Raw genomic sequence first — 15,859 nt, 5'->3', positions numbered from 1 at the left:
GATATGTTGGGAAAATGGAAGGTGGTGTGCCTGGGAAGGGCAAGAAAGTACTGAACAGGCACCTCCACCCCAAACCCAATACCTTATCCTAGGCATTTCTTCCATTTGGCTGTTCTTGAGTTGTACCCTTTATATAAACTGGTAATTTAAAAAAAAAAAAAAAAAAGGCACTGCCAGTTGTCCCCAAACTCTTCAGCTGGAGAAAGAAAAAGCAAACGACTGAGAAGGAGAGGCCACAAGGATGAAGATGGAATCAGGTTAGGATGATTTCAAGGAAATCAAATGAAACTAAATTTCAGAAATCTGAGTGTGGTTAACAGCTGAAGCACAATACCTGGAGCATATTTACATTTGATAACCTCTTAAGGAGCCCCTCCAACTCTAAATACCTGTCTACCTAAGGGTTCAGGACCAGCATGATTTGTAACACCCCCTCAGTTACCCCCTATGACAAGCCCATTTCAATGATAATCAAGAGCAAGAATTTAAGTTTAAATGAGGGAGCATAACATATCCAGAGCCTCACACTCCCAAACAAGACAACTCAGGATAAAAGGTGGGTACCCAATTATGTTTTGTAACTGGCAATTAAAAAAACATCAGTTCAATGAAAGTGCTAAATAAGATTTCAACACATAATAAAGTCTCTTAGAAACTCCTAGAAAATGGGATTAAAATGGAATCTCAACACTTACAATGTAACCTGCATAGTCTTCATTTTCAACGAAGGAATCATGAAGCCAGATAAATTCCTCATGTTGTCGAACAACAGAAAACTCATTTTGTTTAAAATTTGGTAATGAACTCTGAAAAAACAGAGATTCTCCTAAATAAAAATCAAAGTTTACACTAAAAAGCTTTTAATAAACATTTTATACCTTTATTTTTATTTTTTAATAAACATTTTATACCTTTTTAAAAAAATTATAGTCTTATGTGAAAGATTAACAGTGCTTTTAACTCTATTATGAAAACCCTGAGACACCCAGACAAAATTATCCTGGGATCTTTGAGAAAATAAGCTGGCAGCCTCTTATTATACTGTACTTCCACTATTAAAGTTATCCTATTAATATATCAAACTCTAACTATTCAAACAAAGGATCACAATCTGAAAATGTGCCTGAGAACTGAAATCTAAAAAGAAAATAATTTGTCAAGACAGTAATTTAACTGAAGGAATGCAACAACACTGAATATAACAAGAACGGTAAAAGATACTACTAAAAGTATAAAGAAAATTAAATTTGTACTATGTCTAGTTCCATGATTAATTCTCCAATGTTAATCTTTAAAAAGTACATCTCCCTAAAACTTTTTGTTAAAACAACAGGAGTAAATTATAAAAATACAATTTCTAATTACATTCACAACCAAAACTCTAGTCAATGTATTATAACATGTGTAACATTAGCACGATAAACACCTAAAATAATACAAGTACCAGTACCTTTGTGTGAACAGTGAATTTTACTTTATCTCTCTCACTGAGAGCATCAGAAATGTCCACCTGCAGTGCAGCATCACTTTGAAGATCTACATTTATTGCTTTAAGCTAGAAAAAGAAAACAATACCTCAATGTCAATTCTGTAAGCTTTTATAGAATATCATTCTTCTCCCAGACGATAAGACAATGCAAAGATAAAAGAATCCTAAATCTAAAAAAGGTACTCAAGTTCATTTAATTCACATATATATATTTTGAGGGGAAGTGTTTTGGGTATGTTATTATCTTCCTGTGTGTCAATGCACTAGACATGATTCATTACAGTTTCACTCAAAAAGTAAACCAGGAGTTCCCGTCGTGGCACAGTGGTTAACGAATCCGACTAGGAACCATGAGGTTGCGGGTTCGATCCCTGCCCTTGCTCAGTGGGTTGAGGATCCGGCATTGCCGTGAGCTGTGGTGTAGGTTGCAGACGTGGCTCGGATCCCGCGATGCTGTGGCTCTGGCGTAGGCTGGTGGCTACAGCTCCGATTCGACCCCTAGCCTGGGAACCTCCATATGCCACGGGAGCGGCCCAAGAAACAGCAAAAAAAAGACGAAAAAAAAAAAAAAAGTAAACCATTTTTCAAGAAGGTGGTCCTTTAACATTTCAAATGTTCATAAATTAAGGAATGTATCCACCTTTAAGAACAAGAAAAATAGGGAGTTCCCATCATGACCCAGCAGTAATGAGCCAGACTCATATCCATGAGGATGTGGGTTCGATCCCTGGCCTCGCTCCGTGGGTTAAGGATCTGGTGTTCCCATAAACTGTGGTGTAGGTCACAGACCCAGCTTGAATCTGATGTTACTGTGGCTGTAGTATAGGCCAGCAGCTGTAGCTCTGATTCCACCCCTAGCATGGGAACTTCCATAAGCCGCGGATACAGCCCTAAAAAGACAAAGAAAAGAAAAGAAAAACAATAAAAAAAATACTGGCCAATCATTTTACCTCTGTTGCTTATTTTAATTCAGGAACATAAAATAAAACTATTAATTATAGTTAAATATATTACATATATGAATTACTTATGTGCAAACTGCTAAGAAAAATATTAACATATAATAAATACTCAATAACTAACTCCTGTGATTGAATTAAAACTTACTCCACAGCTTAAATACATTAGAATAACTGGAGACATTCTCTATTTAGTCCTTCCATTTACTCATCTATGAGATGACTTTCCACTTTTTCCACAATTCAACTCATAATTCTACTTATAGTTCTTAAATTCCATCCACTTTTCTTTCTCTTTACACACATATTCTAACATTTTTGGGTAATTTGGAGACTTACAAAAGCAAATACACTAAAAGATAAATTCTTAGCCAGCTGCAAAAATATGAAATATTTAAAGTCTAAATAACTACCCTGTTTCAAAAATTCTAAGCTGTAAAACCCAAGACTGACTTTGGAATCTCACCTAGTCATTAGCATTTCAAATTTCAATTACAATGTAAATGGGAAAAAATGCTGGAAGCTATACTGTTTATACTCGATGATTACAATTGTATTTTTAAAAAGTGCATACATAAAAGGTTTATAGGAAATACAAAATGTGAACTGCAGTGGATTTTCTTCTTTATATATTTTTTCTCTCTACTTCCTACAATATGCATGTATTACTTTTATAAATACGAAAAAAGTAAATTTTTTCTTTTCTTTTTTTTTTTTTTTTTTGCTTTATAGGGCCGCACCCGCAGCATATGGAGATTCCCAGGCTAGGGGTCCAATCAGAGCTGTAGCAACCGGCCTACACCACAGCCACAGCAACATGGGATCCAAGCCACATCTGCAACTTACACCACAGCTCACGGCAACACCGGATCCTTAACCCACTGAGCAAGGGCAGGGATGGAACCCGCAACCTCATGGTTCCCAGTCGGATTCGTTAACCACTTCGCCACGATGGGAACTCCAAAAGAAGTAAACTTTCTTTAAACAGAAATCCTGTGATATATACATGTATGTGTGTGTACATATATATACACACACACATTTTTTTTAGGGCTGCACCTGTAGCATATGGAAGTTCCCAGGCTAGAGGTTGAATTTTAGCTGCAGCTGCTGGCCTACGCCACAGCCACAGCAATGCAGTATCTGAGCTGTGTCTGCAACCTACACCACAGCTCATGGCAACGCCAGATCCTTAACCCACTGAGTGAAGCCAGGGATCAAAGCTGCAACATCATGGTTCCTAGTCAAATTCATTTCTGCTGTGCCACGATAGGAACTGCTGTCCTCTTATATGCATTATTAAAGCATGTATCCATTCATTTACTATCTTAACAGCTATTAACTCGTTTACCATTTGTCTTTTTCATTCTTTGAACAGCTGAGTTCCAGAATTGAGCTCAGAAAAATGTGCATGAATCACAAACGTGGTTACTGCAAAATGCTGATAAGATTCTGACTCCTTTAATTTAAATTTCATAATCAGTTCAGCTAAATATCAGCTAAAGTGTTCATTTTGATATTGCATGTTCCCATGGTCAGCCTCTATACACACATACCACAAATAATTTTTTTCCATTTTCTGAGCCTATGGAGAAGGATTTTGTTTGATAGTAAAGATTTTTTTTCACAAATATAAGGGCTTGCCGGCCAAAAAAAATCATCCCCCACATGAATAAAAAATTTTCACTTAAAGCTAATCTGCTGTCATGTTTCATCAATTCCAGATGCATGTTTTCCATATTTTTATGGATCTCGAATAGGGATGCCTCACAATTGATGATAAATTAGTTTAACTGGTGGTATTTTTTTCTCTCCTGGTGTTATATAAAAGAAAATGTCTTCTAATCAATTGCACCTTAGATCTAAGAAAATATCATACTGTAAATTTAAATGTTAATTATATAAAATATACACAGGTTTTCCAGGTGGATTTTCTTCTTTCTTAAAGAAAAGTCAATAGTTTTCAGAGGTTTTTTTTTTTTTTTTTCTTTTTAGTACCACACCCGTGGCATACGGAGGTTGCCAGGCTAGGAGTCAGATCCAAGCTGTAGCTGCCAGCCTATGTCACAGCCACAGTAACGTGGGATCCAAGCCATGTCTGCGACCTACACCACAGCTCATGGCAATGCCAGATCCTTAACCCACTGAGCAAGGCCAGGGATTGAACCCGAGTCCTCATGGATGCCAGTCAGGTTCATTAACTGCTGAGCCATGATGGAAACTCCTAGTTTTCAGAGTTTTTATTAACAGAAAGTGTTGAAGCAAACAACTTGTGACTGTATAACATTTAGTTAACTTTCTGCAACTAGAGAGGTCAGTTTGAGGAAATTCTAATTTGACTACATTCACTGGTTTAATCCTTACCTGTCTGATAAACTTTGTATTTTCCTTTGTCAGAGACTGACTAGGTTGTGTCATGGTCAAGAGAGAGACCAGGCAGAAAAATGGCTTAAGTAACACAAATACAACAGCCTTAAAAAAATAACTTAAAGACACTGCCCTACTGGAGTTCCCTCATGGCTCAGCATTTTAAGAATCCAGGGCTGTCACTGGTGTGGCTCTGGTTCTATCCCTGCTGTTCCCTGCCAGGAACTTCTGTATGCTGTGAGTGTGGCCAAAAAGAAAAAAAAAAAAAAGTCATGGCCCTCCTATTGATAATTAGTTCTTCACATGTAATTACTCAGTAAAGATATTCACTACTAGTTTAGTACACTGATGTGTTTACACATTCAAGTATCTACCTTAAGACACTCCTGAAAAATTAGTTATCTTTTGCCAGAAAATACAGGGACAGGGACAGGGATAGAGGATGAATGAGGGAGAAAGGAAAAAGGAAGGTAACTGATCATGACAATAGCTTCCCAACTGGTCTCTTGCTTCTGCCCTTTTCCCTCAGTCTATATTCCTTACAGAGCCACCAGAAGAATGATCCCATTAAATTAGAAATCCTTCTTCTGCTCAAACCTAAGGGATTCCCATTTGGAGAAAAGCACATCCTTACAGTGGCCTCCAGCCCTACTCCTTTGGCTCAACACAGCCCTCCAAGTGCTCCTTGAACTTGCTGGGATGTGGCCACCTCAGGAGTCTTGCACTTCCTCGCTCTCTGTCCACAGATACCCATCTGTATGGCTCATTCCCTCATTTCCTTCTAGTCTTTACTGAGATGTCACCTTCTTAGGAAGGCCTTTCCCAACCACCCTATCTAAAATTGGCTCAATCCTCTACCACCTCCAAACAATCCCTATTCCTTCCCTCATTTTTCCCCATAGGACTTGTTCACCACTTACTAAATTTTATTTTGTTTTTTAATGATCCTTACTAGAATGTCAGTCCCAGGAAAACATGGGTTTCTGTTTGGTTTGTGTCAACAAATATTTATTGAATGGAAAGAAGGGAAGAGTAGAAAGAAAGGTAGGAACCATAACTGGATTAAGAAACTATTTTTAGGTAATTAGAGTACAATCAGTGAAAAACTCCATGACAGACAGAAGTAAATTCTGCTAAGTTCACTAATTCAGGCTAAAATTTAAATCTATTTACTCTCAGCCCAGTTATGATTCCAGAAGTCCCATAATACATTATTTCTATTATTACTGTACACCTTTATATCCAGCAGTCAAATCAATGGTTCATTATACATATACTTTTTTTCTTTGTCTTTTTGCCATTTCTTGGGCTGCTCCCACGGCATATGGAGGTTCCCAGGCTAGGGGTCGAATCGGAGCTGTAGCCACTGGCCTACTCCAGAGCCACAGCAACACGGGATCCAAGCCGCGTCTGCAACCTCCACCACAGCTCACGGCAACACCAGATCCTTAACCCGATGAGCAAGGCCAGGGATTGAACCCGCAACCTCATGGTTCCTAGTCGGATTCATTAACCACTGAGCCACGATGGGAACTCCCATTATACATATACCTTCTATCATTTGCAACCAGATTTCCTCTACCATACCAGAAACAGTACAACGTTACCAGAGCCACACGATGTCACTCCAATGCCTTCCTTTCTGGTCTTGTCAACTCCCACTGCTTGCCATACCTAACTCACAAATTCCTACACGTAGGATCAGCTGAATCATTCACTTTCTTTGCCTTTTTTTTTTTTTTTTCTTCTTTTTAGGGCCCCACCCATGGTATATGGAGGTTCCCAGGCTAGGGGTCAAATTGGAGCTACAGCTGCCGGCCTACACCACAGCTCATGGCAATGCTGAATCCTTAACGGGTTGAGCAAAGCCAGGGATCAAACCTGCAACCTCATGGTTCCTAGTTGTATTGTTTCCGCTGTGCCATGATGGGAACTCCTACTTTCTTTGCTTGAATCAAGTGTGGCTAGAGAAAAGTCACAATTGTTTGTACTTGTCCACTACAAATTATTGGTCTGCAAACTGCATTAGACTCTTAAAACCACTCAATAGTCCTGCACCGATCTGCTCAGCTCCCGTTCTGATTCCCTTAGCAACCAGTGCAAACCTTTACTATCTCAAGCCACCACCACATTTGCACCCCTACCCTCAACAAGCGATCTTGCCTCCCACACAAACAAGGAATAAACATTAGCAGTTGTTTTTCCCTCAGACCCGTCAATAAACCTTTTTACAAACAGATCTGGACTCATCAACTTCTCTAGCTACCTGAGCACGTAATTTCCCTGTCCGCTCTAGGACCTGCTGACACACTGCTCTCCTAGTCAAATTAGGCCTGCTCTTGCAAAACCTCTACATAGTGAGGACCTAATTTCTAAATTCAATTTTGCCTCCTTGATCATTCTGCCATTTCCTGAAAACTCTCTTGACTTTTGGGGACCCCTCTTATTCTCTTCCTACCCATCCCAGCTCCATCAACTAGCCCATTTCTTCCTCTGGGCACTATATAGCTTTGGCAATCTCAGCCATTTTCAACTAAGAATTCCTAAATGTATGCCTTGACCCATGCATCTCACTCTAAGTTCCCAATAATAATTTCAAGTTGCCCACTGGACATACCCACTTGGATGTATTTACTTATTAAACAGCTGAGTGCCTTTGACATGCCAGCCACTGTCTGAGATGCTAGCAATAGAGCAATGAAAAGACATGATTTTCACCCTTTCAGATCTTACTTTCTAGTCTGGCAGGGAAGAGATCAGACATTTCACAGACACTTCAAATCCAGCAGATCTGAAAACCAAACTTATAATCTACCTTCTAAAACTGCTTTTCTCCTGTACTCCTTAGCTTCTCCTCCTCCTCTCCTAGCCCATGCATTTATTCAGTCATTATGTCCTGCCCACTCTATCTGCTCAATACCTCTTTGGTACATCCCCTCCTTCAGCCTCTCTTCCACTACCTCAGTTCTACTTTCAACATTTCTCACCTGGACTGCTGCCACAGACTGTTAACTGGTTTCTTTGCTTTCTATAAGGAAGAAAAAATCCACCTTCCATATCACTCATCTACAAAGCTATGGTCACCTGGGCATATATCCCTCCCAGCTTAAGATCCCTCAGACTTTATCACTATGCACTCTATCTGTACTACCCATATTTACCCCTGCTCCCAGGATATGCTCCAGGTGGAACCAAATGACTTACATGTGTTAGCCTCTTTGCTGGGAAGTCTTCCCTGATCCTGGGAGCCTACAAATTCCTGAACATTTAAGGCTTGGCTCATTTAGGCACAACAGCACAGTGGTTAATAACTCAGGACCATAGCTAGAGTCCCTGAGTTTGTTTTGGGGTTTTTTTGGCAGCACCCACGGCATATAAAAGTTCCCAGGCTGGGGATCTAACCTACTCCTCAGCAGCAACCTGAGTTGCCACAGAGATGCTGGATCCTTAACCTGCTGCACCACAGCAGGAACTCCTAGAATCCCTGAGTCTGAAGCCAGCTTATATAAGCTGTATGAACTTGGGCAAGTTATTTACGCCCTCTGAACCTCAATCTCCTTTCCCAAAGTAGGAACAGCAGCAGTTACTTCAAAGGGATTTGAGAACTAATATATCAAAAGTCCCGGCAGGCGGTAAATGCTTTATCAATATTCGGTTATCTTATCTTCATTCTCCTTTGCACTCCCATGATACTTTATTGTAAATCCCTCACTATACAGCAGTGTCCCAGGGCAAGAACTTTCTCTTCCTCCTCTGCCAACATTCATCTCTTTTTTTTTTGCTTTTTAGGGCCACACTTGTGGGCATATAGATATGGAAGTTCCCAGGCTAGGGGTCCAATTGGAGCTATAGCTGTGGCCTATACCACATCCACAGAAACTGAGATCCAAGCCGTGCCTGCGACCTATACCACAGCTCACAGCAACGCCAGAACCTTAACCCACTGAATGAGGCCAGGGATTGAACCCGCAACCTCACGGTTCCTAGTCAGATTCATTTCCGCTGAGCCATGACGGAAATTCCATCATCTTATCTTTATCCTTTGCCAACAAAATCTATGTCACATTTTTATCTGAAATAACTATCAATAAATGTGAAATGTGTTCAAGCTAAATGCTGTGTAAGCACACAAGAAAAAACAAACATCTCAGCCAAATCTTAAAAGATTATGTCAAATTTCACGTGAAACAAAAAGGTGGTGGTGGGGGGAAGTCTACAGCACTGAAAAGCATGTATAAAGCAGACTTTAAAGTGCAGAGGTGCCTTGGCAATGACAAGTAGATTGGATGAGTATGCCTTTAGTTTGTGTGTGTTTGTGTGTATTGGGGGGTGGAGATGCATCTTGAGAAATGAAGCCAGCCAGAGTTACGAAAGTCTTCAATGCTAGCCTAAGGAGACTGGATCTTGCTGCAAAAAGAACTGGGTCCAAGTAAGTCCTGTGACTAGTGGCGCCACATGATTTAATCATTTAGTTAGGTATCTTGAAGTAATGTGAAGTCTGGACTGGAAAGTAGAAAGACGACACAGAGACCAATGACAGGTGCTGCTACAATCCAGGCAAGATAGCAGGGACCTTAATTGCAGCCATGTAAATGAAAGACAGGCTAAACATTATTTCTGAAATGAAATTATCTGGCCTCAGTGACTGTTCTGGTATGGGGATGAATGATGTGATTCAGAGGTTTCTTGCCTGCATGACTGGAAAATGATGATATTAACAAAAAAAAGGAATACAGAGGGAAGAACAAGGCTAGGAGTCCAGAAGAGGTGTAGTTACTTCACCTGAAGTTATTCTGAAAACAATAAACAAATTATTTAGAATTCAAATCAAATGCTACAATCGAATTAGGCCATGATGCTGGCACCTACTGTTATTATCTAATAAGCACATCAATGCAAAATGTGTCCACTTCAAAGGGCTCATTTGTTCACTAAATAAAATGTCACTGTCCTTCATTTGGGAAAAAAAATACCCTATTATGTAGAGGTGTGACTGGAGATCAAAAAGCAGCCAACTGTTTTCAATATTGGTATTATAAATCTGCTTTTTTGGTTTCTCACAAAACGGTAATCCCTTCCCCAACCTCCACCCAAGGCATATGGAAGTTCTCCAGGTCAGGGATTGAACCTGAGCCACAGCTGTGACCTATGCCACAGCTACAGCAATGCTGGATCTTTTAACCCACTGAGCTGAGCAGGGACACGAACTGTACTTCTGCAGTGACCCGAGCTGCTGCAGACTTACTTGGACCCAATTCTTAACCCACTGCACCACAGCAGGAACTCCAAACAGCTATTTCTTAAGGCTGTAAATTCCCTTCTGTTCCAAATATCATAATGAAAATTTGAAGGTTGCTTAAAATGAATTTAAAAATACTGACTTTAATTTTGCTTACGTGCTGCTTTGAATGAATTGCCTGAATTACTATTTTTATAGACATGGCCTTCTTCAGCAGCATGCAGAAGTTCCCAGGCGAGGGATCAAACCCAATCCACAGTAGTGACAATGCTGAATCCTTTACCAATAGGCTACCAGGGAACTCCTGCATTACTTTTTTTGATTCTGTGATGTCCCCTCTGCATATGTATCAGATATGTGCTTTATGCTTTTTCTCTATCCAGATTTTGTTAAATGGCTGAACAAGGTAATCTAAACTAAAACTGCAATACCTAAAAGTTCTAATCTATTTATGGCAACCAATTCCTATCAGGACAAATATAAGGAGATTTAAACAGGCTTCAAATTTCTTTTCCTGAAGTGAGGAAATACGATAACTTTGTATAGCCATAATCAAACTTCAGTGCACAAAAGAATCTTCCTGTTGGTTAAAAAATAGTTATCTGTCCTTCCTACCTCAAAAGATTGACTCACTTGGGCACAGACCTAGAAACTTTTGACTGTGGTTTTTCAAACACCCCAAGTGATTCTTTTTATTTTTTTTTCTCTTTCTGGTCACACCAAGGCATGCAAAAGTTCCTGGGCCAGGAATCAAACCTGAATCACAGCAGTAACAATCCTGGATCCTTAACCTTGAAAGCCATGAGAAGACTTCACCTCAGGTGATTCTGATGCAAGTGTTTCAAGGCAACTTTGGAAACATGTGACTGGCTTTGATGTCAGAAACATGGTTAAAGTCCACCTCTTCCATTCATTGGCTGGGTGCCTTCAGTCTACTTACTTAGTTTCCGAGGTTCAGATTTCTCATCTGTAAAAGGGGGATACTAAAAGCCTCACATGGATGACAAGAGGATATAATGAAACAATGCTTTTATAGCACTTAACACATGCCCAGCTGTGATTATTAACATGATTCATTTAGTTCTACAGGACAAAAACAAGGAAAAACTGGACAAGTATATACATTCATCTTAACATTCTAAATGCTTTCAAATCTATGGTAATGTGAAAAAAAACAAATTTATGGTAATGTTTTTTTCAATTTCCATATTAAAATTTTCACCTACAAGACTCTATAAGAACCTTTTGGTAGTTCCCGTTGTGGCTCAGCAGGTTATGAACCTGACTAGTATCCATGACGATGGAAGTTAGATCCTTGGCCTCACTCTGTGGGTTAAGTATCCGGCATTGCCATGAGCTCTGATGTAGGTTGCAGACACAGTTTGGATCCCATGTTGCTGTGGTGTAGGCTGGCAGCTGCAGCTCCAATTCAACCTCTATCCTGGGAATTTCCACATGCCTCAAGTGCAGCTCTAAGAAGCAAAAAAATATATAAATAAAAAGAAAGAAAAGAACCTCCTGGTCAGGCATGCTCTTTGTCTCTTTCCCTTTAATTTTGTAATACATGAAAAAAAGTTTTTGGACACATTACTTAAGTGGTTCCAGTTCCATAAGCAAACCTCAATAAAGGCATCAAGCCTAGAACACAAATATTCACCCCAAAATACTCTATTTTTCACATCAACAAAAATACTCAAATGAGTCAGATTTTATAAGCAAATCCTGTTTACTTCTACTGGTAGACCACAAAAATAAGACACAAAGTTGTTATCTAAATAAAGGAGTTCCCTTGTGGCAAAGTGGGTTAAGGATCTGGTGTCCCTGCAGCAGCTCCGGTTTGATTCCTGGCCTGGGAACTTCCACATGCCATGGGGTGGGTCGGAGTGGAAGGAAGGAAAGAAGGCCATATTCTTCACGTTTAGAAAAATCAGTTTGTGCTATAATCAATTCTCATTTCACTGAGAACTCTGCTGGTTATTCCTATTTTAAAATCCAGAATACAATTTATATTGTTACATCTAACTCCATTATCTTATCCTAGATGATATATATACACATTCACACACAAACATTCCCTTAAAATTCATTACAACCAGAGATCCTGTCATGGCTCAGTGGTTAGGGAACCCAACTAGCATCCATGAGGACATAGGTTCAATCCCTGGCATCATTCAGTGGGTTAAGGATCCAGTGTTGCCAGTTGCCATGAGCTGTGGTATAGGTTGCAGACGCGGCTCGGATCCCGAGTTACTATGGCTGTGGTGTAGGTTGGTGGCTGTGGCTTGTATCTGACTCCTAGCCTGGGAACCTCCATATACTGCAGCTGCGGCCCTAAAAGACAAAAAGATAAAAAATTAAAAATAAATAAAATTAATTACAACCTAAAATTTTTAGAAGTAATCAGAAATCCTATGCGATGCTTTCATACCAACAAGAAATAGTAACATTCTATAAGAGTATTTTCTCACCTGCCAAAAATCAACTAATGGAAGTGTCTGAAACATTAAGATCAACAAGCAAAAGGCAAAACAGAAAACTAAAGTGCAGGCTGTTTAAATGTGACGGAACCACGGAACCCTGCTGAGCGGCAATCATCATATATCAGTATTTTTCAAGTGCTCACTTGTGCAAGGCACTATACAGATTACCACCCTTCGGTCAAGATAAATTGGGGGAAGAGAGTGGGGGAGGAGGAATCAGAGCCCAGAACGTCCTTTCTGAAGTGAAATGCAATTTGCCTCAAACCACCACTAAGGGAGCTCTGCAAAAGATGTATTTTTTGACCATTAAGAAAAGTAAAGGTACTGTGGGCTACCAGCACTTTGCAAAATCTAGTAGCATACTGGAGAAAAGTTAAGATTCAGCGACTGTAAAATCCCTTGCACAAGGGAACGAGCCTATACTACAACGTTTTAGAGAGAGAGAGAGAGAGAGAAGGGTGGGCGGGGGCGAGTTCGAGAGGTCTACGAGGGGAAATGAAGGGGTACCGGCAGGAAGGTCTGACAATGGGTTCTTATAGCCCCAACCTGGCAGGAGAGGTGGAAGGGTGCAGCTCCAGCTTCTGTCTCCACTTCCCCACCTGCACACCGGCCGCGGCGGGGGAGGAGGTCCACCCGCAGGTCCAAGCCGAAGCTGGGCACTAGACAGGCCGCGGGTCCCGGGGAAATCAGAACCGAACGGCCCAGAGGGAGGAAAGGCTGCAGGAGGGCGGGGCGCGGGAAGGCAAGGAAACCGAAAGGAACCCAGCGGGGAGGGGGTGCCTAGCGGCCTGGCCCCCTACCCCCCGCAGTACCACACCCCAGAGCCAAGGCGCGGGAGGGAGGTTCCCGCGAGCGAGGAGGCAGAACTTACTCCGCGGTCCTCGTCGGAGAGGAAGTCGGGGCCGTCGTCCAGGCCTTCCTGCGGGGGCAGCAGGGCCCGGCGTGCCAGGGAAGAGTATGGAGTAGGGGAGATACAAAGGGAGACATTAGTGCCAGGCCAGCGCGGCCCCCGAGCCCTTCCCGAGCCCGCCACCCCCACCGCGCGCCCGGAGCTCGGCGCCGCCGAACACCCACCATCATGGCTGCTCCGAAGCGACAGCCAGCGCAGGCGCGCACGGCACCGCGGGCCGGAGGGAGCCGGCGGCAGCGAGTGGGGGGGAGGGGCGGGGCCTCGGATCAGCCCCGCCCCGCCCCGCCCGCCCCGACCCAGGGATGCCCGGGTCCGAGAGTGCGGAAGAAGGAAGACCCCGCCCTCCGCCCAAGGTCCGAGCCCCTAAGATGGAGAGGGCCCGAAGACCCAGACTCTCGTGGGTGAGGACAGCCCATCGCGGCGGCTATGACCCTGGAAGGGCCAAAGGCCACCCAGGGAGCTGTCCAGTTCCCTTTCCCTGAGGGCTGCAGCAAGAAAGCCAACAAGCGCCTTCTGGAAGCCACAATACATCATCTAGTCTTTGTATGGTGCCACAGGATAATTAATCACAATTAATATTTTGCCTGTAGAAGTTGTGGGAACCAAGGCCCTTCACACAGTCATCAGTTAGGGGTTGTATTCAAGCTTTTACTGTTGGCGTGGTAATAACTATCTCAGGGTTTGGGGCGCTAATGGCTGAGCACTATAAAAATGAGCCGTTCTCATTACAAGAGTATGCTTTCCTTTATGCCAAGAAATGTGCCCAGACTCCTCTTACTGTCGTGCTTTACAGCACCACACAGGTGTCCACAGCCCTTAAGACAAGACAAAATCAGTTCTTATCCCCTGCGTACTTCTGGTACACTTTCGAGCTTGCGCGCGTGGGCACACACACGCACACGCAAGCAATCCTGTACCTCCATTCAGTTAATGGCATTAGCATCTTCAGGCCAGAAACCACAAAAGTCCCATTCAAGTTCTTCCTTCCTCTCCTTCACTGATCACACCGTTAGTAACCAAATCCTATTATGACTATGACTGATGATCTGCTGTTATCTCTTAAATTGGTCTGTTCCTCCTCCTAATCCTTTTCCACAACAATTAACCTCAGCATCTGTCTGTTCCCCCCCCCCCTTTTTTTTGGTCTTTTGGCCTTTTCCAGGGCCGCTCCCAGGGCATATGGAGGTTCCCAGGCTAGGGGTCTAATCAGAGCTGTAGATGCCGCCCTACGCCAGAGCCACAGTAACGCGGGATCCTAGCTGAGTCTGCAACCTACACCACAGCTCATGGCATTTCCAGATCCTTAACCCACTGAGCAAGTGCAGGGACCGAACCCGCAACCTCATGGTTCCTAGTCGGATTCGTTAACCACTGTGCCACGACGGGAACACCGGTTTGGCCCTTTTTAAAAAAAAGTTTTTAAAAACTAAAGTATCTTTAATGTACGATATTGCATTAGTTTCAGGTGTACAGCAAAGTGATTCGGTTATGTACACACACATTCTTTTTCAGATTATTTTCCATTATAGGTTATTACAAGATATTGAGTATATTTCCCTGTGTCATACAGTAGGTCTTTGTTCTTTTATATACAGTAGTGTGTATATGTTAATCCCTAACTCCTAATTTATCTCTCTCCCCCCTTGTCTGGCCCTTTACAATACTCTTGTAATTTTATTTCCAACTCCCTCTTACCATTCTGTAAACTGCTGCCAGTTTTCCTCCTAAGACACAGATATGGATGATTATGCTACTACCCTGTTCAATAATCTTCACAAGTTTCCATTATGTGAAGGTCCAACTCTTCAGCCTACAATTCTAGGCCTTCCACATTTGATTCCCTCCCTATTTTGCCAGGACCTCTGTCCTATCTTATTGAATTGAAGCTCTCAAAACAATAATGGTAAACTTCCAGACATTTTCATGAGAGCTTGTCGTTTTCATTTTGTATGTAAGGAGAACTTAAAAGAGGTTAAGTTATTGCCCCAATCAGTGTTATTCTCCAACATAGGGGTGAGGTGGGAGGGTAGACTTTATTTTTGTCTTTCGTTTCTTGTTTCCCAATGCACTGTAGTAACTACTAGAGTTACATTTTTCACTAGGAGTCATGAGGTATCATGTGATGTCAGTGCAGTGTGATGGAATGTTTCAGTAACTTGTTGTTGATAAAAGGTGTCATGATTTCCTAATCACTTATTTTTTGGCTTGAAGGTAATGCCTATAAGGTTCCGGGAGAGAGAAGAGTGGAGCTACAGTCAATGACTGGGATTTGTTCACAATCAGCAGCAGGGTCAAGTGTGGACATAGGTCAAGAAGTGCCACATAGGATGACTTAGAAGCTTCTGATTATTAACCAAGGGTTTTAAAATTTAATATTTAAGCCAAGTCCAGCAACATTGTACAGAAACACTGAAA

At 41.8% G+C, this 15,859-nt stretch overlaps 1 protein-coding gene across 5 annotated transcripts in view; it reads right to left on the bottom strand.

Moving 5' to 3' along the window:
* SNX6 (sorting nexin 6) overlaps positions 1-13,654 on the bottom strand; it is a 48,773-nt gene extending 35,119 nt beyond the window's left edge. For 4 of the 5 annotated variants that reach the window (XR_014808943.1, XM_084966287.1, XM_084966285.1 and 1 more), the window contains exons 1-4: positions 13,609-13,640; positions 13,406-13,453; positions 1,451-1,555; positions 696-806 (exon numbers count right to left, since the gene is read on the bottom strand). Coding sequence is in view for 3 of the 5 variants with exons in the window: in XM_084966285.1 (XP_084822411.1) it covers positions 696-806; positions 1,451-1,555; positions 13,406-13,453; positions 13,609-13,614 (270 nt within the window). In the remaining 2 variants the exon portion in view is untranslated. 5 annotated transcript variants of the gene reach the window in all.
* Between the last annotated feature and the right edge of the window lie 2,205 nt (positions 13,655-15,859).

The sequence above is a fragment of the Sus scrofa genome, chromosome 7 (genome assembly GCF_054392235.1).
Source record: "Sus scrofa isolate SSC_HxYL_T2T_F1_AM1 chromosome 7, Sscrofa_HxYL_maternal_Yorkshire_Landrace_v2.0, whole genome shotgun sequence".
NCBI lineage: Eukaryota > Metazoa > Chordata > Mammalia > Artiodactyla > Suidae > Sus > Sus scrofa.
This window is presented reverse-complemented; position numbering and strand designations above follow the sequence as displayed.